Here is a 23971-nt window from a genome sequence, read left to right as displayed (position 1 = left end):
TACCATTGATGACGGTACGGTTTCGGATCGAATGCATAAGGGTTTGGTAACGAAAGCTGTAAGAAGTGTATTTAGTTTTTAGAAAAAAAAAACTTTATTCTGTTGTACATACCAAGTTACGTCCGTATATAATTATAAACAGCTACTTTCTAGAATAATTTTCATCATACAGATCCGACAGCGTTGAGGGACCGTCGCCTCCTTCTCCTACTCCCTACCTACCTACCACTATTCATCTCCCCGGATTGCCTTGTATTTGCTGATCTCCACCGGGAAGGTGTCGCTGAGCTCCTTCATCAGATTGCTCTTGAACTTGCGGTAGGAATCGATCTTGCCCTTCACCTCCTCGTTCTTGGTAAGCGCCTTATCGATGCAGTCCTTCGTGTAGAGCTGCGGGTTCCGTCCCTGGTCGATGTAGTCGAACACCTCCAGCGGTACGTTCACGTCGATCTGGTTCTTCATCTTGTCGATCTCCTGCAGTCCGGTGACGAGCGACTGTATCTTCTGGTTCAGCACGTTCTGGCCCTGCGGTTGGAAATCGCTCACGATGATACGGATCTGGCGCACGTTCTCGATGAACATTTCCAGGTGGTTTTCCAGATTTTCCAGCGGTGAAGTCATTTTGTTCGCACAGCAATGCCGTCGGGAGCACAAGCAAAGGCGGAGGAAAACTTCGTGCTTGTGTAGATTTATCTGCGAAGAATGTTTTGATTTCTCTCTTGCCTAGCGTCAAATGTCAATTTTCTTTAGTGTGAGTTTACTGGTCGTGGTGCATTACTTCAGTTCGGATTAGCGTGGCGGAAACCCTGTTCTAGGATTGAATTGTGCAAAGCCAATGTTGATAGTGAAAAGGAACAGAAAAAAGTGTCGCACATTATTTATTAGCTTATTCATTTTATTGATAGTTTAATATGATTTCTCCGCTTGCAAAGTATACCTGGTACACGTGCTATTTAACGCGCTCGTCCTAGGCGCGCTTAATATTCGTCTGAACGATGGATGCACCGAGATAAAGTTCGTACGAAGCCTACTGAGAAACAACCTTACCAAACGGGGGGAGGTTGTTGAACCACCCAAAAGTCGCAAAATTACTTTGTAAAACAAGTCCCACAGAGGTGTTTGGATAAAATCAAATTACGTGTGCTAGCTAGAGCAATGGCTAAACAAAACGATTGATCTTGCAGCACGCACTCGCACTCATACACCGACACAATTCCGTTGCCAGGTTACAAGGCGTTTAAACACCTTTCCTGTACTTTTCCCCGTGCGAAAACTCAGTCATCGGTTTGCCGGACACACCGCAGGTACCGATACCGACCCGACCGTTCACATTTTCCGGCGACGCAAATATACTCTTCGCTTTGACGCCCGATTTCTTCGTCGATTTAGCGGAAAACTGAAGCCACTTGTTTTTCTCACATTCACGCTCCTCCTCCAGCTCCTTGAAACGTTGAATCTTCTTCATCTTCTTTTTCTTCAGATACTCCTTCTGATTGTGCCGCAAGCGTCTAAAACAACAGTGATGCGGCCATGTTAATCCAGCGGGCACGTTAGTGAATCGATATTTTCGAAACCCAACTTACTTGTTACTGTTGGCGGGAAACACTTCGTTCCGGGACTTTGGTTCCTTCAGCTCGCTGATGGTGGTGTTGCTCCGGTTCTGGTACGCCTCGAACACGATGCTCACCTCGCCCGTTTCCGAAATCGACTCTATGGTAGCATCATAGTACTGACCGTCTTCAATCCACTTAGCAGAACATTTGTCACCCACCTTCCATACCTTCGCTGGCTTTGTTTGCTTTTTGTCCGCGCCCGATACGCCATCGTAGTAGCTGCTGCTGGCAGGCTCAATGTACGCCGACTTTTTCTGCTCCGGTTCCTGCTGCGCCTTGATGAGATCTTTCGTCAGCTCGATCACCTCGTTCAGATCTTCCTTCAGCTTGAGCAGCTCCGCATTCTCCGGATCGGTAAGCAGGGCAGCCTCAACCTACGCGGGGTTTGTGAAAGAACCGATAGGGAGGGGAGAATGAAAACAGTTCCGCTACGGGACAGCCATCGAGCGAGCGCTGTTGCGTGCAAACATTACCTGCTGCAGTTGCAGTTTGTAGTTCTGTAAATCGTCTGCCATTGTGTCGTACTATTAACAGCAATTTTGCGATTGTTTTTCCTCTAATTTGTTTTCTGATCTGTGAACCAGTGCCAAGCGATCTCGTCCGTATAGCAACATAAACCTTTTTCCCCTATTTGCAGCCAGCTGTCAAACAACAGCGGCGTTTAGGCGTTGGTGGATTGAATGCTTGAGATGGTGTTGGATTACTAGCTCAACTAAACTAAAATTCGCACGAAAACAATCATTTCGTTACAAAAAAAAAAGTCATATCAAGTTAGCAAAAGATTGTTTTCCTCTGTTTTAGTAGAGCCAGCACTTTCCACATCAAAAAAATCCGAGCATGACCGGGAGCGAGATGTTGTGCGCGAATTGGCATTTGACAGTCGCTCAGCTCAACTGTCAGTTGGTGTAGTACGTGCAGCGACGGCGAAAAAAAAGGGTCGCGTCGGAAGAGAAGGCCAATTGTGTGTCGGTGTTGTCCGCGTTCGTTTTATCTAATCGTGATTAAGTTATTGTGCCTAATTGTAGGTGATTACTGTGCGTCCGTGCGTGCACGAAAAACACAACTCCAGCGATGGCTTATCAGGTGAGTGGCAAAGCCGATTTCGGCTATCGATAAGCTGACGTGTTGTTTTCCTGCACACCGCCTATGGTGGTCGTCACTGTGGTGATGTATTTACGCTGTTTGGCAATGCTAACTAGAATGAATCACAAAACCTGGTGAATCTCCAGGCAGTGTGGTGTGAATCATTGCGGCACGTCTGCCTGATTTGATTGTGCCTCCGCCTGTGTCTGTGTGCGTGCGTGTGTGTGCGTGTTGTGTGTTTTTCTCTCGGTTCTAATCCCGTGTTCGGTTCCGCAACAGGGAGGATATCCGCAACAGCAGTATGGTGGTGGCGGTGGCGGCTACGGACAACACCCGGCGGCTGCCGCTGGATACGGTGGTGGCTATGGGGGTTACGCACCACCACCACAGCAACCGCCCGTCAATCCGGAAATTCAAAACATCTTCCGAAACATTGATAAGGATAACACGGGACGCATTAACAACCGGGAACTGCAGCAGGCACTCATCAATGGACGGGGTGACCACTTTTCCGATACCGCCTGTAACCTGATGATCAGTGAGTTGTGGGCAACAGCGGCTTAATTGGCGCTTGGTGCCAGGAGCAGGAGAAGGATGGCATACTTAAATGGCTCTTTCTGCTTCCCCAATTTCTCCCGTCCAGGCATGTTCGATCGAAACAAGACCGGCACGGTCGATATCTACGACTTTGAGAAGCTATACAACTACATCAACCAGTGGCTGCAGGTGTTTAAAAACTTTGACCGCGATGCGTCGGGCCACATCGAGGAGTCGGAACTGACGCAAGCGTTGACGCAGATGGGCTTTCGCTTTTCGCCCCAGTTCATACAGTACCTGATCGCGAAGAACGATCCAATCAATCGGAAGGAAATCTCGGTGGACCAGTTCATCGTGACCTGCATCCAGATACAGCGCTTTACCGATGCATTCCGCGTGCGCGATACGGAGCAGAAGGGCATCATTACGATCGGATTCGAGGACTTTCTAGGCATTGCACTGTCGATGTGTTCCTAAAACTGTGCGAGCGGGGACAGTTCTGGCCGAAGGATCTTCGCACCCGATCTTGAACGCTCTAACCTAACCGCTATCGTTTAAAGACACACATACAAAAACACACACACACACTCACAGGCAGCTACTACACTCACTGTACACGCACGGTGAAGAGAACACCTGTGAAAGTATTCTACTAAAACGGACAAAGCGAGAAATTTACGCCGAAGGGGGAAAAAGTGTTGTCAACGGTGAGCCTTATTCAGTTGAATGGAATACGCTTTTGTGAGATTGAATCAAAATAACCCACTCAGAACAAACAAACAAAACAAACATTATGAGCATAATGATGTGGCGGATATACGGTAGCCGCTGCTCGAGATAGCAGGGAGAGAACCTTACAGCGATTAGCTTACAGAAAACAAGAAACAATCAGTCAACAACGTCAGATGCCCAAACGGTAAACATTCGTTAACATCGTACACGTACTCCACTTTGCTCCCCCAAAAACACCAATCATTTCATCTTATCGTACATTGATTCATAAGGGATTCATCGGTTAGCAATAGTTTTGCAGACAGAACCTACAGCAACACCGACCAGTTCCACTATCTAAGGAGTACCGAGCGATAAAAACCGGCCGATACCGATATGCGTCATAATTTATCTAGTTTAAATGGCATGTGCTTGCAAACACGCTGGGATGTGATGAGGACGCGAGATAGAGTGGTAGCGGGTAGTAGATCTTGGCTAGAATGCAGTCAGATGTGTGGAAGGGGGCGGGCGCAGACACAGAAACACACACACACACACACACACACACACACACACACACACACACACACACACACAAACAAACACACGTACACTCTCATATACAGCTCTTGGTTAGCGTTAAGGTTCCTTTCGCTCTGTGTTGCTGGAGCAAGTTGTATCTTTTCCGTTGGATTGGCAATGGGATGGTTTCTGCGCACTGGAACTGTCCGTGCCGTCGTCGTCGTCGTCATCGTCGTCTGATGTGTGTGGTTCATGAAAGTTTTTCGCAACCGCCCGGCCCGAACGAGATGAACGCGCGGTAACAACGACGAAAAGTTTATTGTATTTTAATCTATCGGTAATAAATGTACTATTATCTACTTCACTGTTGGAATTTTCAAATGAGAGCGCGCGAGAAAAGAGAGTGCTAAAGTTCTGTGTCACTTCTTCAGTGTTGTTTAGCGGCAAATGGTTTTAGATCGTCTTCGTTGTAAAAACTTGCAATAAAATCCTATTTTTAAAACGAGAGGTTTGTTTGCATAAACATCGTAAGCTCTATGAAAGATAGAACGTAGAGGGACCGTTTGGGGTTGTTTCGCGGAAGTAGATTTCAGGGGTTCTCGGGGTTTTATTGATTTAACGTCTTTTGGTGCACTTTACTTACAGTACAATGTGGCAAAGCAAACCATCCACCTACAAACAGTCCTAAGCGAATTCTTCTTTTTTTTTTAAATATTTTTAATTCGTGCTTTACCCATTGCCGAAACACGTGCGCTCAATCGAATGAACAAATGGAATTGGTTGAATGCAGCGTATTCGGACGAATTTGATTATATTTGAGTATCAAACTCTCACGATTGATGCGGGTGAACCTGTATCATACGTAAGTTCTTCTAATTATCGCCAATTGGCAACGTGGTTGTTGTTGACAGTATTAACACATTGAAGCACTTTATTCGACATGCAGATTCAGTATACATCATGTTCTGTTTTGGTCAGTAGATAGAAGACAAAGATCCTCGAAAGTCCATCAGATGAAGGGGAATTTTGTATAAGAAAAGATTTTTAAACAACGAGGCCCCTTGAGTGTTGAGGCTTCTGAAGCAGAAGATCTCTTGGAGGAAGGAGGTCCCCTTCCTTAATCGCTTCCCTAGTATGTTTTAGATAAGGAACGTTCCTTTTTGTCACGAGTATTCACGGGATTTCCCCTTTTAAGTGGTCGTAACTGGCGTGTAAAGTGGATGAAGGACTAAAACAGACTGTAGAATTAGGTAGCTGCCCTTTTGCGGGTTGCACTCGGTTCAAACATGTTTTTATGACTGAATAAATATATTTTTTATACACACTGAGGATTTTTTGGGGATATACAACTGGAATCTAGCCTTCCTAAGCATTACAAATCGCTATAAAAAGCATCAAAAAGCAATCACAATTGGTGCAAAAGGAGCAAAATTCAATTTGTTGACAAATGGTACTGAACTGTCAAATTACTTGCTCTTCCTTTTTTCTCCATCGCCAAATGTCAAAGTGTTCTGCCATGCCCGTACCCGCTGCACGCTCGCTTTGATCGCATTGTTATTGTTATTGCGATAGCACAGGCACAACTCGGGACGCGGTGTAAACAAAGCTAGGAGATAGTAAAAGTGAAGAGTGAAAACCAAAAAAAACGTTCCCCATTCGGTAGAGGATACTACGCTTCTGAAGGATGTCGATGCGACCGGACGATCATCGTCGGAAGTGGGACCGGAAGGAGTACGAACGGCTCGCGCACGAACGCATCCTTGCCAAGGATAAGGGCAACGAGGACGATGGTAAGCTAGGGGCCAACCAAACGGCTGGCCTACGCGGCCCCCATTTGGCGTTTTAACCTGTTGAATCAATCCTCCGCTAGGCGAACCCGTCACGAAGGAGCTGCTCAAGCAGCGCGAGTACAAGGTCGACCTGGACAGCAAGCTGGGCAAGAGTATGGTCATCAACAAGAGCACACCGTCGTCCCAGTCCGGCGGCTACTACTGCAACGTGTGCGACTGTGTCGTGAAGGATTCGATCAACTTTCTCGACCACATCAATGGCAAGAAACATCAGCGCAATCTCGGTATGTCGATGAAGGTCGAACGGAGCTCGCTGGACCAGGTGAAGGAACGGTTCAAGATCAACAAAAAGAAGACGGAGGAGAAGAAGAAAGACTACGAGCTGGAGTCGCGGGTAAAGGAAGCGAAGGAAGAGGAAGACCGGTACCGGGAGTACAAGCGCGAGAAGAGAAAGGAGCGCAAGCGAAAGCACGACGAGGACGAGCCCGATCCGGATCTGGATGCGGGCAGTTCGGAGATGGCCGCCATAATGGGATTTGCCGGGTTCGGTGGATCGAAGAAGAACTGAGACCCCTCCTCCCTTGGTTAGGAGTGCGTGCGAAGGTCCACCATGCACCATGCAGCTATGGGGGCCTTCGAAGGGCCGTAAGGAGGGCGTTCGTTTCGTTAACCGGTTTCCGCTGCATGGTTCCCGAGCTCACCGATAATACAATATGAACATAGAATACTGCGAACCGAACAGAACAGACAGCCAGACACGTGCTTTACAAACGTGAGGAGCCAATGCGTTGCCTCCTGCCTCAGCCAGCATGCACAGCCGGATGTTTAAGCAAGCTTAACTTTAACTTGTATTCGACTTACCCGTACAATTGGATGGTGTTGTATAATATTAATAAGAATAAACTTTATTTAAAAACCCACTGTTCTGCAACGGCAAATAGTTGTGCCATGTGTGTGTGTGTGTGTTTTGTTTTTAGTTTTATTTCCAGTTCGATTCCTACTACTGTGTCCGAAAAGGGTAAAAGACTCGAGAAGGCCCCCCCCTGACATATTTGTTAGGCACTATAGGATTTACGCCTAAAAGCATGCAATCCGCAGTACACGTTGCGAAAGCTTCACAGTGTGCTTTCAGTGTGGTCAAAATTGGTTGAAGAAAGTCGAATAAAATATTGTTATTATTCGATAAAAACCCCCTATCCCCTAACCTGACCATTCATTTTGGCTTACAAGGGCTTCGTACTAGTTTTCGGTCGCACTAGGGGTGAACAAATGGGCCTATAACTTGGACGGCGTTCTCGGACGGTAACGGAACATTAATTCGATGAATACTTTTTACCGGGCATAGATATTCAGGAAAGGAGGAAAACTAAGAATATCAGCATTTCACATCACACATTACAATGTATATTATCATGTTCTACTCGCTGTCTAGTACCAGTATTAAGGAACAATGCACAATGTTTATATCAAATGAGTTTTGACCATTCAGAAATCCCACTGTACATAAAAAATGACAGGCCACAGTGCTGCACACAAAACATTCTAGGAGGGGGCCTTCTCGAGTCTTTTACCAACCCGGATAGGAGTGACAAATTGTTTTCGGAGCTGCGCCAAGTGTTTTCGTGCATATTGACCATGTCTAAGTTTGTGGAGCAGCGCGCATGCATCAGATTTTGTTTGCGCAATGAAATAAACGCTGCAGAAACATTGCGGATGCTGCGAAAAGCATTCGGGGAAGACTCTATGTCAAAGAAAAATGTATACAAGTGGTACAGTGATTTTAAAAATGGCCGTGAGAAGGTCGAAGACGAGGACCGTCCGGGGAGACCATCCACCTCGACCGACGACGCCCACGTCGTCCAAGTTAAGGATTTGGTTGTCAACAATCGTCGGTTGACGATACGAGACCTTTCAGAACGTGTTGGGATTTCAAAAGCATCGGTCAACACCATCCTCAAAGATGTTTTGAGGTTGAAGCGGGTGAAGTCTCGCCTGGTACGCATACGACCCGGAAACAAGGAACCAGTCCAGCGGGTACCGTTCCCCGAACGAGCCGAGGCCCAAGAAGTCATGCCAAAGCCGGTCGAAAATCAAGGTGATGCGAACGGTATTCTTCGATTACCGTGGGGTGGTTCACAAGGAATTTCTTCCAAAGGGCCAAACGGTACGCATACGACCCGGAAACAACGAACCAGTCCAGCGCGTACCGTCCCCCAAACGAGCCGAGGCCCAAGAAGTCACGCCAAAGCCGGTCGAAAATCAAGGTGATGCGAACGGTATTCTTCGATTACCGTGGGGTGGTTTTCACAAGGAATTTCGGTAAAAGACTCGAGAAGGCCCCCCCTAGAATCTTTTGTGTGCAGCACTGTGGCCTGTCAGTTTTGTTGTACAGTGGGATTTCTGTATGGTCAAAATCCATTTGATGTAAACATTGTGCATTGTTCCTTAATACTGTGAATAGACAGCGAGTAGAACTTGATACAATACATTGTAACAAGTGGTTTGCGATTATGATATTACTATGTTTTCTCCTTTGCTGAATATCAATGCAAGGTAACAAATATTCATCGAATTACTGTTCCGTTACCGTCCGAGAACGCCTTGCATGTTTTAGGCCCGATTGTTCACCCCTAGTGCGACTGAAAACTAGTACGAAGCCCTTGTAACCCAAAATGAATGGTAGGGTTAGCGGAGAAGGGGTTTTAATCAAATAATAACAATATTTTATACGACTTTCTTCAACCAATTTTGACCACACTGAAAGCACACTGAAAGCTCACTGTGAAGCTCTCGCAACGTGTACTGCGGATTGCATACCTTTAGGCGTAAATCCTACAGCGCCTAACAAATTTTGTCAGGGGGGGGCCTTCTCGAGTCTTTTACCGGAATTTCTTCCAAAGGGCCAAACGGTGAACAAAGAATACTATCTAAGCGTAATGCGGCGGTTGCGGACCTCCATCCGGCGAAAACGACCGGATTTGTAGAAAAACAACAGCTGGTTTTTGCACCACGATAATGCGCCCTCCCGTACGGCCATCATTTTGAGGGAGTTTTTCGCAAAAACTGGCACCCATATTGTTCCGCAACCACCCGTATTCGCCAGATTTGGCACCGGCCGACTTCTGGCTGTTCAACAAGCTAAAACTGCCGCTTCGGGGACATCGTTTTGATACTATCGAGGAGATAGAAGCCGCAGCGCGACGGCGGTACTAAAGGACATCCCAGCATCCGCGTTTTCTACCTGCTTCAAGGAGTGGGAGAAGAGGTGGAAGAGGTGCATTCCATCGGAAGGGGATTGCTTCAAAGGTGACGACCTTCATTTGACCTAATACAAAAACCATTTAAGAAAAAAACGCAAAGTCACTTTATTTTTCGGACACAGTAGTATTAGCAACATAGAATAGTGTGATGTACGTACATCCATTTTGCTTTTTTCTCTCTATAGAATTCTTGTATAATAAGAAACTCCAAAAAACCTAAATATAAAAAAAAAACGCAAAACTCCCTGCGCGTGGTAAGATTCAACAAACAAATCATTCAAACAACAGCCGGGAGCATGTTAACGTTCGCAACAGTAAGCACAGTACTTGTAAATAGTTTTCGCCCTTTTTGTAATGAGTAAAGTGTGCTGATGGCTGGCAGCGTTCATAGTTTCCGGTGCTGTGCTGTCGTTCATTTGCGTCGGAAGCACGTCGTCGTCGTCGTCTCTACTGGTAAGAAGAACATGTTCGCAATGTAGGATGTAGTAGTTATTGGCTTTCGAGCCTGGTCAGAGAGTTCGTTGGTTCGGTTTGTGTTTCTTTGAGCGTTTTGTAATGCCGAATAATGTAAATGCGCTACGCCGCTTACTATCTATATGTGCTTCATCTTCCAAAGACCTGTTCGCGCCTTACGGAACTCGTGTGTGCGTGGTCCGGTTTTAAGTAGCTTAGTGTTGAGTAAGAGGCTAGAAAAGGATGGACCCGATGGACGATGGTGGGAGCGCACCTTTGTAGTGAACATGAGCCTGGCGATGGGGCCGTTTTGCTTGAGCGAATGAGACACCTCGCTCGTAATACTCGAGTTTATGCTTAATGATGTACGCCAATGGGTAGATAAATATTTGTTTGAGAAGTGAGTTTGAATAGTAATTTCAAACGAGCCCCCGTTTTATCCCTAAGCCTTACTGTTCTCCATCTCGGCCTGCAGGAACTGCGCCGAGAAGGGTTGCTTGGTGATGGGCGTCAGCTGTACCTCCTGCATCGGTGACTCGACTGCGTCCTCCTCTACCGGGGCTTCACCCAGCAGCCGGGCCAGGTTGCTTTCCTTCCAGCGGCCACCGTTGCCGTTGATGGTGCGATCCTCGCACACGCACAGGAACAGCGTGTCGACAACCATCTGCAAGACGGGAAGTGTTGTGTGAATAATGTGGAAGCATGTGTGTGAGGGAATGGTCCACACCCCGTTACCTCGTAAAGGGACAGAATGATGTGTGCGATAAAGAACGCAAACACGGTAATGATGATGACCGGTGCCATGTAGAAGTGGAGATCGGGATTGTCACGCAGCAGCAGGATGCTTATCAGTCCACAGATCGCAGCCACCGCCAGCTTGCCCAGGAACAGTACGAAATCACCGATCCCGTTGATGGTGGCCACCTGCAGCGCGTTCGTCACGAGTGCGTTCCAAGCCTTGGGGATACAATAAGAAGTGTGCGCCAGCTCTAATACTGTGATCGATCGTTCACCGTGCTCCGAAACTTACAATCTTAGCAGCAGGACAAAAGTTAACACCCTCGATCGCGATCACGGTGTACGCGTTGTGGTTGAGATAGCGGATGAACTTCTCCAGCAGCCAGAAGCTGCAGATGCAGCACCGCAGGCAGCAGCTAGCACACTCCGAACCCTCCTGCTGGTGGCGTTTCAGTCTGCAAGGAGAGGGCGAATGGAATGGTTTAGTGCTCGGGGGGGGGGGGGGGGGGGCGATCCGGTGTCCTTCGATGCTTCGTATCATGGCTTGGACATGGAGAAAAATGGAACAGCACTCGATCAGTCGACTTGGAACAGCCTAAAATAGTCGAGATGAACTCCTATAGAAGGTTTGTTCGTCTCATGACTTTTGTCGCTGAGCATTGCTCCCTTGACCATGGCCAACATGGAACAAATGTCTACCCCGCTTATCTTAGCCGCGCACGATTCTTGCTCTTAACTGCTCTGGTAACTATTGGTGGTCCAATATATCCTCTGGATGAAATTCAGCATTACCGACCCAGGAGTCCTCTTCTTCTCTCTTGGCCTGCTCTTAGGGAGCACGTGTCCAATCCGTTCCCAGGAAACACGATCCATAGCTACACTACTCCACCCCCGGCTGCATCCGATCTCCCTCTGGCCTGACCCATTTGTCCTCCAACCAAACGAGCTCGCTGTGCGCCTTTACGCCCCGTGCCGAACCGGATCGCTGGCGTGCACCTTCCTGGGCATGAGCGCATGTGAGTGCGGCGTCCTCATCACGTGCCTTTACCAGCGTATCCTTCCGACTTTGCAAACCGTAAGGTATGGACCTCCTTCTTTTCAGTGGAATGGCGAGTGCATTGGTGGCCTCCGTCAGCATAGTCTAGGCACTCATGCCCGTAGCGGACTGCCGGCTGTATCAGTGTGCGATCTATGGCGCATTTTGAGCGCTGAATGGAATCTTATGGATCTCAGAAGTCAGGAGGCTCCAGCCCGTAGTATGCACGATGCCCCTGAACAATGTGCCTTCGGATTTTACGCAGGAGTGAAACGGTCACCGCTCGGTACAGGTGTCCTTGTACAGACACTCAGAAAGGGTACCTGAAGGGGCTTGTTAAAAAATGTTCTTCTACCCATCTGCTCCTAAGGCAAAGGATCAACAGATCGTTAAGGCCTCGAAAGAGCTCAGTATAATTGACGACAGTAATGGAGCTAACTGGGCCAAGAGTCCCCCCAGAAGGAGTTGCAATATTTTTGTGGAATGTTTCCTAGATATAGGATGTACGCGCCCAGAGTCAATCTATTAGTTGGCTATGTTGGGAAAAATTTATCGGACATAAGGAGGGGGAAAAATGGCCAACCGATCAGCATGTTGCCATCAGAGGTGTCACGCTACAGACTGGTATATCCGGCCTTATATTACATTACCATATCAAATGGCATTTCTGGTGCGTTCAGCAGAAGCTTGGGCAATGAACATTACTACTTACTTGGCATACAGGTAGGTCAGTATGAGGCGCGGAATCTTAAAGATCGTAATGATGAGCGAACCCTTCGCAACCGATCCCAGATGGTACTTGACCAGCTTGGCAATGGCGAGCAGCACGGGCGAATCGGTCGGCTTGCGGAAGTACCAAAAGGCGACCGCACCGGCAATGGCCAGCTGCTGGCAGGCGAAGATAAACTCACTCGTCCAGATCAGCCCGATGATGTAGATCCAGAGCATGTGGCGCAGCGCATTCACATCGTGATATTCTACCAGTTTAAAGGCTGCAGGCGAAAAGCAGATTACGTTTAGGAAAAGTGAAAGCAAAGCTACAATTAAACTCTCCTTACATTTGAAGCTGGTATCGTTCTTTCCCGCCAGTTCCGGTTTCAGCTTCGTATCGTTCACGATCGACGGGTTTTCTTCGAGCTGCGCCAACGGAAGCAATGGTTTCACACCCGGATAGTTGGCAGTGGCCAGACAAACGACCACCACCACCCAGAACACGAGAAAGAGGGAAAGTGCCAGGAAGGCGAGCAGTGGCGGACCAGCCAACCCCGGCAGCTGAAGCATACATTTGCCGGCCTCCTCGAACAGTGCCGCCAGCCCGGTCAACTTTTCCCGCAGATAGTAGATAACGACGAGCAGGATGATCATGATGCAGGTGGCTGCGATCGCAAGCACGTAGATCGTGGTTTCGTTGCGCACCAACTCCTCCAGATAGGACAGCTGCTGGTCCGTATCGAGCGTATGCTTCGCCCGATAGTAACTCCACCAAAGCACACCCGTAATGCCGATGCTGGCCACCACCACGATGATGCAGATCAACCACGACACGATCGTAGCGAGCCAGTGCAGCAGTGCAATCATGACGATCGAAAAGATCAAACTCAGCGCACACACGAGCACGATCGTGGGCCACGCTTTGTACAGATCGCTAAACACTTGCTGCGTCGCTTCCCAGGAGTTGATCAGTGCGTACATCTTCTTCACCTGCTGCAGTGGTGCATTAACACCGGTCGGGATGCAGCGGTGCAGTACGGGTGCCGACTGGTACACGGGAAACGGTGGGCAGGGCCCGTTAAAGTCAAAGTACTTTGCACCGCTGGCATCCTGCGTTTGGAGCATGCTCATGTTAAAGTCGTACCGGCAGTACTTGGTTTTGCGATCCTCGTAGTACCGGTACAGTTCGGCCGCATTCAAAATTTCACGCTGCGGACACTCTTTCACGCAAATCTTCAACGTGTGGCGCAGCTCCTTGATGTCGAGGAAGAACAGGTACGGTTTATCCTCCGTGTTCATCCCGGACATGGGAAAGTTGGAGAACTTGTCGTTGCTGCGGACGCCGCACGTGTTGCCGAACGAGTCGTACCCATTGATGATGCGGAGCGGATTTCCGTAGATGAAGGAAAAGATGGCGATTACGATCTGGAAAATGGGGCGGGAAAAAAAAAGACGTTTGTTAGGTTCGGTACAGTTGCCTGGGTGGGGCCAATCGTTTCATTCCATGCCGGTGGATGATTGTCGATCATTAAATTTGACCTTGAAGAGGGGATGGTGTCAATGCGGAATGGGGTGGGGGAGACCATCTTCACACTCTCTTTCCGGGTTGTATGGGGTGTTTTGTTGTCAGGGTCATGGTACGTTTAAAAAAAAACAACAACAACAGCCCCCTACGGCTGCAAGAACTTTAAAACGGGGTCCGTAATGCGATCGCATGTTTTCGGTTCGAATTTAGAGGGTGAAAACGTCCCAACCATGTCATTACACTGTAATTAACGGCACGCACGCGCTTCTACCCCAATCGTGACACCGTTTAATAATAGAAAGCTAACCGCAACCGGATTCCCTTAGAGTGCATCGTGCGGGGCTTTCCGGGTCCCTTTTTGCGGAAAGGATTCTTTGACGAACGCTTTTGCTTCGCTTACCAATGCGATCCAGAAGACGACGTACAGCACCAGCCAGAAGATGTCGGTCGGCGATCGGACCGTAACCGGCTGCACCTGCTGGTCGGGCTTGCTCTCGAAGCAACCCATTATGGTGTGGATTCAAAACACGAAAAGCACACACACCCGCACTTTAAGTTAGTTAGTCGTTCGGAGTTGTACCGATTTCGAGGTTTTTGCGGTTTTAAGCCTGATTCACTATGATGCTTGGGGCGGGGATGCTAATTGCTACGCCGTTCAAAACATTCCACCCAGATGACGCGATCCCGGCAGCAGTGTTTATTGTTGTTGTTGGCGTCGCTTCTTTTTTTGTGTGCGCAGGGCTGGTTGGGAAGTTGGTGCTCACCGTCCAAGCGAGCGTCTGATAACCCAAGTAACAACCAGCGCTTGACAGCTGACGTTTTCGTGTTGTTTTCTTCTTTTTGGAATTGAGAGTGCTGGTTCTAGAAATAAGAATAAAACACTGCTTTATCTCATTTCGACACGACAAAAGTTGGGTTTCGACAAGGGGAATAAAAAAATTTCCTAGAAAAGGAGAAATGAGAAGCCTTTCACTCGAAGCAATTAACTTCATAGCGCCATTAGGATAAAAAGTTAAAAAGAGGCAGCTTTATGGGCAAAAACAAAGGCCAATGTGACTTCGTGGGTATTGATGCTCAGTTTGCGTCCAGAGATGCTTATTTTTGCTGTTTATCTCGATTTTGAGCACAACGGGGCACCTAAATATATAAAAAAAACGTGTTCTTGCAATGTCGTACGTTTTTCGTACTAAATTTCATTGGATAATCATGAAAAATGACTTAAAATTAAGTTTGAATTCGAGGAGTAGTTAAAAACTACGGGATGATTTCAGAAGATTAAGGGAAGTTACGCGTTATATGTATCGTGGATTGTTCACTTAACGCATTCCTCAGTACAGCAAATATGCCAATATGAACTGATTAAAACACAGTGTTTTGCACATGTTTAATTACGACGAGAAAATTCTACAATTTGGAACTATTATTAGCCCATCAGGAATTGGATAAAATAGCGTACAGCGTCATCTATTGCATTCCACCGCAAACACAGACCGTCAAACGTCTGATGTCAAAACTTTTGCACCTTGGGCGCTCGAAGGAAGCCATATTGGGTCCTATTGCAAACAGAATCGAGAAACCCGCTCGAACGTCTGTTGTTTTCCACACAAATGCACTGAAAACTGCACCTGTCAAACAAACAATCGCAGCTTTCTACCAACAGCAGCAGCACACAGATTCGGTGCTCCATCGCTCAATATTTACCATTCATTGTTAGTTCGTCCGTCAGCGCTTGCATTACCATGGTGGAACACTGCCACTAGCCTGGCGTTCTTCTCGTGTTAAACGGGCGGGCAGTAAATGCATCGGAAGACGGGGAGGGTTCACCAAACGCAGAAGGTGTCGAAAACAGCGGAATTGCAAACGAGCTCACAAGGACGTGAAAAAGTGAAGCAATAGAAATTCGTTCGATGCGTCGCCGTACGAAAGGGCAAATAGCGCAAATGTCAAAGTGAGGCGAGAAAGAAGGAATCACACAAACAAAAAAAAACCTTCATCCTCTATCTGTGCAACTCCCTCACCCCCCCCCCAAGCGAGTGTGTGAATGCGTGCTGGTAACGAGACGCAGATTAGATTAGCGAGAGAGATTCATTTCGGTGAAGTAATAATTCTAGTGGTGGTACGCGCAGTTTCGCTTCCATAGGGGCTGAAGAAGGTGGTGCAGAAGAGCGGCCGAGTTCTCTTTGTTTCTGCCTGCACCCTGCACGCACGATCCTTGGGCGAGCGAGCGGTGGTGGTGAAACGGATAGCCGAGCGGCGGAGGTGGTGGTGTTCAGTGTGTGCCTGTGCAATCGCAGTAAATTGGCAAGTGTAGCACCAACACATCCTAGCGAGGGCCAAGTGTAGTTTTCTACTAGTATCTTGTGTGCGTTACTAGTACCGAGCCCCAGCTGCCAGTCCGGAAGTTGCAATGGATGGCGATTCGGAAAAACAGCCGCTCCTGAAGCAATCACAGCAACAGCAACAATCGCAAGATGCAGGCTCAGTACAACGTAAGTGCGGCGAACGGAAGTGGTCCGGAAAAATGCGTTTTTTCTTCTATGATTTCTTCGACTTCCAACACCAATCTAGTACCAACACAACAGTGCCTCTATAATTATAGTATGACAGTGCTGCGTTATCAAAACCGACGTTTGACCACAGTTTTTGTGAAAATGTAATCTCCGCATTACGTAGCGCCTACTGCGGGAATCGGGATCGGAATTCTAGGGGTTGGACTCGCTGTCACTTTTTTCCTACGCTTACTTCGACCAGCGGTGGCGGTTATGTGATGAGTCACAGAGCCAGCAGCACAGTTGTTTGTTGTCTCGCTTTTTCGTTCGAGCAGTGCCTACTGCGCTTCAAGCAAGCCCCAGGTCAGCGGAAGAAGCGGTAGAAGTAGGCTGGCTTGACGAATGAAAATTACCGGCTAAAGAGGATGGGGAAGCGAGGAGGGCAGGACGGTGTGGTCAATGAGTCAGGAAGAAACAAGCGCTGTGGCGAAAGAAGCGAGCAAGTTCTTTTGTTTTTATACACAACTGCTTTCTTATCAGCTGTAGCAACAACACAGCGGGAAGGTCCAGTAGGCGAGCGATTGTGGTTTTCCACAAGCCTAACGTAAGAGCCACACTGGCAGCGATCAGGAACCTTCTCCGGCTGGTGGACGGTTTGATGAGGGTGATGATGTGGAAACGGAAAACAATCAACACCACGTCCATCGGCCATGAGGAGATGTTACCCTCTAAGGATGCCTCATATTGGATTTATTGCATAAGTGACCTACACCAATTTATCGACTAGCGAGAGAGAGAGAGAGAAAGAGAGAGATCTCGCCGACAGTTCCTTGTTTTAAGTTTACTAATTTATTGTTTGGAAATAACTCCCACCAGTCCTAATCAATGTTGAGATAAACGATGCTAATACAATTCTTTATTTCCTTCTCCCTTTTTCCTTTTCCAGCGGTCGTGAATGCATCTCCCATCGGTCCGGACGAGGTGCCACCCTCGTATCAGCAGGAGCAACAGAATAGTATTATAGTGACGTGCCGCGTCTGTCAGGCACTGATCGACATCTCCTGGAAAAAGGAACAGCATGTCGTCAAGTGTTTGCAGTGCAACGAAGCGACGGTATGAGCTGCTGCTGCTGGACTAGACTAAGTTTAAGGAACTTTTTACTCGATGGTTCTAGCGATTGAACCACTCAGCTGTCGATTGTCTTTTGTAGAATGAGCTTTTTATGGTTATCATTTGATTTTGGAGGAGGTATGGCTGAAACAATCGAGAGAAATGCGTTTGATTTTTTTTTTCGGAGCGAAGAAGTTGCAGATGGCTAGGGGCCAGATGATTTTCGTCTGGTGAACGGCTAGAGCATCATGCCTGGGCCACCCGAAACGAGTTATCATAACGTAAGATGCACTAGCAGCGGTCTTGGTCTAGTGTAACAATCCTCAATACCGCTCACAGTTCGGTACCGTCGTCTGCCAATCGATCGACCCGGCGAACATATCAACGCCATCACTCTATCTCGGTTTGGGCCTTCGAAGTCTCCTCTGTCTGTGGTGTCATTCTCATGACATGATCAACCCACCGGAGCCTGGCGAGGCTAGTTCGCTGCACGATGGAGACCATCGTACAGCTCATAGAACTCGTCATTGTAGCGGCTCCTCCAATGAAGCCGCTTATACGAGGTCTTTACAAGGACCTTCGAAAGTAGCTAGGGCCAAGGTTCAGTGCATCCGTTCTTATGATGAAAAATATCATGAGTAAGATCGGCATTGATGTACGAAATGCCCAGCAGAAGCCGTTCATGTTTGAGAAGCATATAACTATTAAGAATCCACTGGGTCCTAACTACTCTCAACTTCTTGGGGCACGCAGGTGGTCGAGGTATAAGCGACGCCGGTATTTAAACTATGGGTCCGGGTATATTGAAGTCAAGGAAGTCAGTAATGGAAGGACAGTATTATTTTGAGTTTGGGCTAAAGAACAAGAAGTAGAACTCCTTTTAGTAACGATTAAAATATTTTTACGATCAGTCCACGATCAGAGCTCCTGTTAGAATCATTCTTCAATTCAGGTGGAGTATCAGGCGAACGCCTAAGGCTGTCAGAAAGCCTGAAAACTTGCCAACACTAATTTATACAATATCCATGGTTGAACGAAGTATTCTAGTACAATATCATAGTTTTTAGTCATTGCAATCACAAGTTTCCTTTTTCAATATTAGGTGATCAAGAAAGTTTCCGCGTATGGTGCGCACCGGCTGGTTTTGATGGCCATATCTTGATTGTTTTTGTGAACAGATTTTGCTGATAACCGGCCCCCGCTTTGCTCGAAATGTTGATAGTATTGCCTATTTTGTGTCACGATTTGATTAGCAAACGGTACTGAGATGAGTCAGAGTTTTCCCCAATGAAATTTGCTGAGGATATTGTGAATATTCTGTGCCGTGGGACTTGAATAACTCTTGATCGAGTGTCGATTTTCACAAGCGTTCAAAACGAAAAGAAAATATTTTGATGGTTTGATCAAACATTGAATCGAACGATAAAAAGAATCTTCGCCATTTCCATATGTTGAGTGGATTTGGTGGGACTGAACAGGCATCCTGTAGTGTGAGCCAACTGCCACCAAATGAGCTGAAATGAAGCGCCCATGTGCTCCACCCACCTAAATGGATATAATATTCCAGTCAAAATTACACCAAGTACTTTCTGCACGACCCAATCAATACGTGTTCGGTCTCAACCATGCAAGATCTTCCATCGGGGTGGCTTAAGAAAAAGACCCACGGACGCATACATACGTGTGATGTGAAGCCTTTTTGCTTGTACCGCACAGCACCGAGAAAGAGAGAGAGAGAGAGAGAGAGAGAGAGAGAGAGAGCGGTCAAGTTTTGGGCCGGAATCTCTTCCTACCGAGGGCGAGGTTTTGGTGTAGTATTGTGGTAGCTACAATGAAACTTGATCCGTTTAATCCACCCAGCCAGTCGAGTTTGTTTGAAAAGTCCCGGGCAGGCGTAAGATATACACAGCACACGCCGGACAAGAGAGATAGCTTTTTTGCCGCATACACTGGCCGGACCGGGTTTCACGGTGATAGGAGGGAGGCGGGCGTTTTTAGTTTATTTAATGTGTGGGACCTAGGGGGGGGGGGGGGGGGGGAGGTGTTTCTGCAGGCGCTAACGATGTACGATGGATGCACTTCTAAGACATAAACCTTAGAAGTTAACTCCAAGTTTGTAATTGAGCCCCTTTTGCGTCTAGGCGCGCGCGTGTGTGTGTGTGCCCGCACTACGGCCAGATCCGGAAAAAACATTAATCATAATAAGGAGAAGTCCTCTTCTTACACTGTTCACCGAAGTAAGAATAATTCACCCTTCTCTCTATTCCCCTTTTCCAGCCCATTCGAAATGCACCGGCCGGCAAAAAGTATGTCCGCTGTCCGTGCAACTGTCTGCTGATTTGCAAGAGCTCTTCCCAGCGGGTCGCCTGCCCCCGCCCCAACTGCAAACGCATCATCAACCTGGCCCCGAGCCCGGTAACGCCCCCGCTGCTACCGATGCCCGGCATGTGCCGCGTTACCTGCGGCCACTGTCACGATACGTTCCTGGTAGGTCCGGTCGCTCACGGTCGCGGATTGCAAATGCAACTGACGCTTGTTTGCACCCTTTATTTACAGTTTGATACGTTGAAGAACAATCTGGCTCGGTGTCCGCACTGTCGTAAGGTGTCTTCGGTCGGGGCCGACTTTTGCCGCAAGCGACGCAATCTACACTTCCTCGGTGGAATTATATTTTTGGCTATCGGTATCGGCGTTACCTTTGCCACCTACACCTACGTGCGGGTAAGAACGGGGGTTTTGTTTTAATTATCCAGTGTTTTTATTTTTTGTAACATTCTACTAACGCTTTTCGTTTCTCAATTGTAGGATTACAGTGGTATATTTGTGGCATACATTAGCCTGTTTCTCATCTCGTTGCTGCTCTTCGCAAAGACGGTTTACTACTGTTCGCTGAAGATAAGCAACATTGACGGCCCGTTCACAAATGTGGCATCTTAAGAGGAGCGGGTGGGTGTGGAACACCAGGGGAAAAAAAGTGAAGGTCCACAAAACATTCCTTAGTATGAAGCAAATATGAGAACACCGGCTCGTCCCCCCCCCCCCCCCCCCCCCCGACTCAGAATGCGCATGGACGTGCATGGTGATAACGGTAGGTAACATTAAAAACACAGACAGAGACAGAGGCGGCGGCGGCAGCGGCGTGTGGAGTATTGGTGGAATAGTTGGGGGTCGGAGTTGGAGTTTGGCGGGATCGCTCGTGCGGATCGGCCGCGAAATTCGGCGCTAACATCAGCAAACATACGTGAGGTGATTGGGCAGGGCTGATGTGGGCTGAATAACTGAAACATTTAAAAAAAAGTGTACACGGGCAAACGATTAATCAAAAAACATTATCGTTTAGTTGGGTTTTCAATGCACCATGCAAACCAACTTGCGAGACCACCGACCACCGAGGGATGTCGCAGCAACCCGGGTGTGTCGCCAGGCAAAGTTAGGCAAAGCTCTGTAAGGTTGATACAGAAAAACAAGCAAGTGGAAACGGTGAACGAAAGTGAATTTGCATCGATTGTGTTTGTGTGTTTGTGTGTATTTTCAACAGCCCCTCCTAAAAGTGGGGCCAATATCCTCTTGCTGTTCCCCGTGTCCCTGTTTCATTATGTGTTATGTTCTTTTAAACGTTTATAATGTCATGAGTTTTTGTTTGTTTGTTTTATCACACCTAGCCAAGCACATATAACATGTATGTACGTATTATGATTTAATATTATTGTATAGAATGTGAGTGCGCGAGTGTGTGTGTGTGATTGCGGCTCACGAGGAAAGGAGGCGCGCCTCGATCGAGCAGTTTAGCCGGAAACAGGACAAGAATTCACTTACGCAGGAATAATAATCACACTGTCCTGGACCATAAAACAAGCGTCCACATGTTGGCAGCAATGAGCGCTTGTTGGATGACTTGGAAAACAGTGTAATGGTGGAATATTGAGCATCGATCGAGGTTCGAGCGGTGATGATCGAGGCAGAATATGGTTGGAAAACACGATCACGAAGCTTAGCCGGCAGGGTGTTGGGAAAGGTGTGTCGTACAGGTGGCGTACCAAAATTGCTAATGAAAAAACACATTTATTCATCCATATTATACATATGAAACATACATTCATACATTAACTTTACACACGGTGTGCATCGGTGGTCTCGTGGTGCGTCTGATGCTCCATATGTGTAATACTAGTGTAGCCATAAGCATACGATAATACATTGGAAAGGCGGCGTGCCGGGCCTTGTTGTGCTGGGATGTGTGTCTTCACGTGCCACTGGCTAAATGCAAACGGCCCAATTATAGTGGCAAGATATACATGCGCAAACCAACACACGGAGCAAGAAACACAGGAGGTTATTAGCTAATGTTTTACTAAAGATTGAACATAATTAAGTTACATGCGTGTATTGAGCCTGTAAATCGTGCCCCCGCGACACATCCACGTTTTCCAACAACAGCAAACAATAACAAACCAATGTTAAGCTTCTTGAGAAATGTACGCTATCGCTCCCCTCTCTTGTTCGTATTATGATATTAGTTGTGGAACCTTCCACCCTATGCTGGTGATGTACTAAAGATGCGCAGAAGAAAATAGAAAGAATTTTGGGATAAGGACCCAATGGGGGTGTATGTGAGTGTTCGCAAAATGGCCCCCAAAAATTCTTCATCTGGTGTTTAGTTTTGGAGATAGTATTTGGGGAAGACAACGAGCGGGTTGGGTTTTGCACCAAACAAAAACCGGATACAGATATATAAAATACGCTTTCCACATTTCTCACTAAGTAGGCGATGACGAGGCGAGCTCTCCTGCTGGCTGCGCGAGCTCTGCTGTATAATGAATGCATGAAGGCAGAAATAAAGGCAATTTAGATACGGTAATTCTTGGTTCGGCTTATCGCTGCTTTACATTACAACCCCGAAACACGGTGACCCGGGTGGGTCGTGGGTAGGTGTGTCAGCACTAAAACTCTACACCTTCCCCCTGCTCAAGGACTCGCTCGCGGAGAGCCTCTGTGATCTTCAAGTATGCTGGCCAGGTAGGACATCAGCGTGTGCGTCGCAAACTGTCATGAGTTGATGCCGGGTGGGCCACAGTTGGTGAGCTGCTCTTTCACCTCTTCCAAATCCACCTGCTTCTCGTTGCATAGCATCGCAAGAAATTGGAGGTACTCTTCGTAATCCAGCGTAGACTTCCTGCATGTAAAGAGACGCACATATATTATCGTCTATTCACACGTGTGTGTGTGCAACACCAGATACGCAAATCACTTTCGCTAGGGGGGAAATGTGTAAAACGATGTAATCACGCGATCATCACGAACCCTGACCTTACCTAAACTCAAAAAACGTTAACCCGGTCTGGGTGAGCGTGAAATGTTTCGGTCCGATGAGGTTGGCCTGTTGCATCCAGCAATCACTTTGCGACAGCAGGATGCGTTTTCCATCGCCTTGGAAGGAGTTCAACGTGGGCCGATACTTGGCGAACAGTGTAAACATCGACGCTAGCGTAGGTGGTTTCACTTTAGACGGTGGATTAGACATCAATTTTGCCACTAGATAATTTAGCGATGGAAAGGGCCTAAAAAGTAAGGGGCGAACGCGAGCGCTGTATCTGCTTAGTGTTGTGTATGTTTGTCGGCAGCGTAACACAGTTTAGTTTTGGTAGCAACGATAGGCGCGCGCGTTGCTAGGGTTCGCTAGGGCCGTGCAGCGATTGCTACTGTGGTAACGTTGTTTCTAAATTGTGAAGCAAAGGTAAATGAGGTGGGAAAGGGTGCAAATAGTTTTGTTGAGCTGGTCATGTTTAAAGTCCAGCAACTTACGTAAATGCTTTTTTATTTCTTAACTTGTTTTTTGTTACTGGTCTTGTTCGGCCTTGGCCAACGACCGGGCATCTCTAGCCAAGCAATATAACTAACATTTTATGCCAGACGGAAGGGAAGGGTTTTTTTTTTATTCTGATAGAACGGCCGTATTGCTAGAACGGGTGTGTTGTAGTATTGAATATAATGGACACAAGTGTAAAAAAAATTCTTTCGGTGCACTTTCGGAGGTTACTGACTACTTTAGTGGCTGTAATCCTTTGAACTATCATTAGAATGCTGGTTTGCCAAGATTTGGTCTTATTTTTATATCCAAAATCCCTTACCGCTTTGGCAGAAGGTTATTGGCGAATTATAGGTATAATGAAACCTTACACCGAATTCGAAATCGTTTAGATGCGTATATTGGTGTCCAATCGAATGGATGGGAAAAGTTTGTCAGCTCGGTTTTATAAACTATTCTGTGTACTATCCTATATTTTCTTGTAACAAGTTCATTACTTAAGCGTTGAATAGCACAATATCACAATGAAAAGTTGTATTTTTTAAAGTATATTCGCGTAAGTAGCTAGTAACGCTTTGTAACGCCTC

The 23971-nt window shown here is 47.2% G+C and overlaps 8 protein-coding genes across 11 annotated transcripts; 4 read left to right on the top strand and 4 right to left on the bottom strand.

Moving 5' to 3' along the window:
- Positions 1-70: 70 nt before the first annotated feature.
- LOC118509455 (mediator of RNA polymerase II transcription subunit 10) lies at positions 71-729 on the bottom strand. Its single transcript, XM_036050075.1, has one exon. The coding sequence runs from the start codon at positions 619-621 to the stop codon at positions 229-231; it is 393 nt and encodes a 130-aa protein (XP_035905968.1). The 5' UTR covers positions 622-729; the 3' UTR covers positions 71-228.
- Positions 730-874: 145 nt separating this feature from the next.
- Positions 875-4896, bottom strand: LOC118509452 (survival of motor neuron-related-splicing factor 30). Its single transcript, XM_036050071.1, has 3 exons — positions 2087-4896; positions 1584-1987; positions 875-1508 (listed from the first exon to the last, which is right to left on the bottom strand). Exons 1-3 carry the CDS (start codon positions 2126-2128, stop codon positions 1238-1240), a joined length of 717 nt encoding a protein of 238 aa, XP_035905964.1. The 5' UTR covers positions 2129-4896; the 3' UTR covers positions 875-1237.
- LOC118509453 (peflin) lies at positions 2494-4971 on the top strand. Its single transcript, XM_036050073.1, has 3 exons — positions 2494-2696; positions 2976-3234; positions 3340-4971. The coding sequence occupies exons 1-3, from the start codon at positions 2685-2687 to the stop codon at positions 3708-3710; spliced, it is 642 nt and encodes a 213-aa protein (XP_035905966.1). The 5' UTR covers positions 2494-2684; the 3' UTR covers positions 3711-4971.
- Positions 4972-5993: 1022 nt separating this feature from the next.
- Positions 5994-7205, top strand: LOC118509454 (zinc finger matrin-type protein 2). Its single transcript, XM_036050074.1, has 2 exons — positions 5994-6256; positions 6337-7205. The coding sequence occupies exons 1-2, from the start codon at positions 6151-6153 to the stop codon at positions 6822-6824; spliced, it is 594 nt and encodes a 197-aa protein (XP_035905967.1). The 5' UTR covers positions 5994-6150; the 3' UTR covers positions 6825-7205.
- A 589-nt stretch (positions 7206-7794) lies between these two features.
- LOC118509448 (protein GVQW3-like) lies at positions 7795-9548 on the top strand. 3 transcript variants are annotated; one of them, XM_036050066.1, is made up of 3 exons: positions 7795-8279; positions 8449-8571; positions 9146-9548. In XM_036050066.1, exons 1-3 carry the CDS (start codon positions 7892-7894, stop codon positions 9238-9240), a joined length of 606 nt encoding a protein of 201 aa, XP_035905959.1. In that variant the 5' UTR covers positions 7795-7891; the 3' UTR covers positions 9241-9548. The 3 variants fall into 3 exon arrangements, with proteins under 3 accessions (XP_035905959.1, XP_035905957.1, XP_035905958.1); XM_036050064.1 differs by having other exon boundaries at positions 7795-8547; positions 9154-9264; XM_036050065.1 differs by having other exon boundaries at positions 7795-8571; positions 9146-9227.
- Positions 9549-9596: 48 nt separating this feature from the next.
- Positions 9597-14713, bottom strand: LOC118509447 (CTL-like protein 1). Of its 2 annotated transcripts, XM_036050062.1 has the most exons (7): positions 14380-14713; positions 12802-13879; positions 12456-12735; positions 11000-11162; positions 10705-10926; positions 10405-10633; positions 9597-10371 (listed from the first exon to the last, which is right to left on the bottom strand). In XM_036050062.1, exons 1-6 carry the CDS (start codon positions 14485-14487, stop codon positions 10412-10414), a joined length of 2073 nt encoding a protein of 690 aa, XP_035905955.1. In that variant the 5' UTR covers positions 14488-14713; the 3' UTR covers positions 9597-10371; positions 10405-10411. The 2 variants fall into 2 exon arrangements, with proteins under 2 accessions (XP_035905955.1, XP_035905954.1); XM_036050061.1 differs by having other exon boundaries at positions 9597-10633.
- Positions 14714-15612: 899 nt separating this feature from the next.
- LOC118509445 (type 1 phosphatidylinositol 4,5-bisphosphate 4-phosphatase) lies at positions 15613-22436 on the top strand. The gene is made up of 5 exons (XM_036050059.1): positions 15613-16468; positions 17415-17581; positions 19856-20065; positions 20135-20299; positions 20384-22436. The coding sequence occupies exons 1-5, from the start codon at positions 16387-16389 to the stop codon at positions 20513-20515; spliced, it is 756 nt and encodes a 251-aa protein (XP_035905952.1). The 5' UTR covers positions 15613-16386; the 3' UTR covers positions 20516-22436.
- On the bottom strand, positions 21184-23732 carry LOC118509446 (tubulin polymerization-promoting protein homolog). Its single transcript, XM_036050060.1, has 2 exons — positions 22891-23732; positions 21184-22751 (listed from the first exon to the last, which is right to left on the bottom strand). Exons 1-2 carry the CDS (start codon positions 23097-23099, stop codon positions 22625-22627), a joined length of 336 nt encoding a protein of 111 aa, XP_035905953.1. The 5' UTR covers positions 23100-23732; the 3' UTR covers positions 21184-22624.
- Between the last annotated feature and the right edge of the window lie 239 nt (positions 23733-23971).

This window comes from Anopheles stephensi, chromosome 3 (assembly GCF_013141755.1).
Source record: "Anopheles stephensi strain Indian chromosome 3, UCI_ANSTEP_V1.0, whole genome shotgun sequence".
In the NCBI taxonomy this organism is placed as follows: Eukaryota; Metazoa; Arthropoda; class Insecta; order Diptera; family Culicidae; genus Anopheles; species Anopheles stephensi.
Note: the sequence above shows the minus strand (reverse complement) of the source record. Positions and strands in the feature narration are given on the sequence as shown.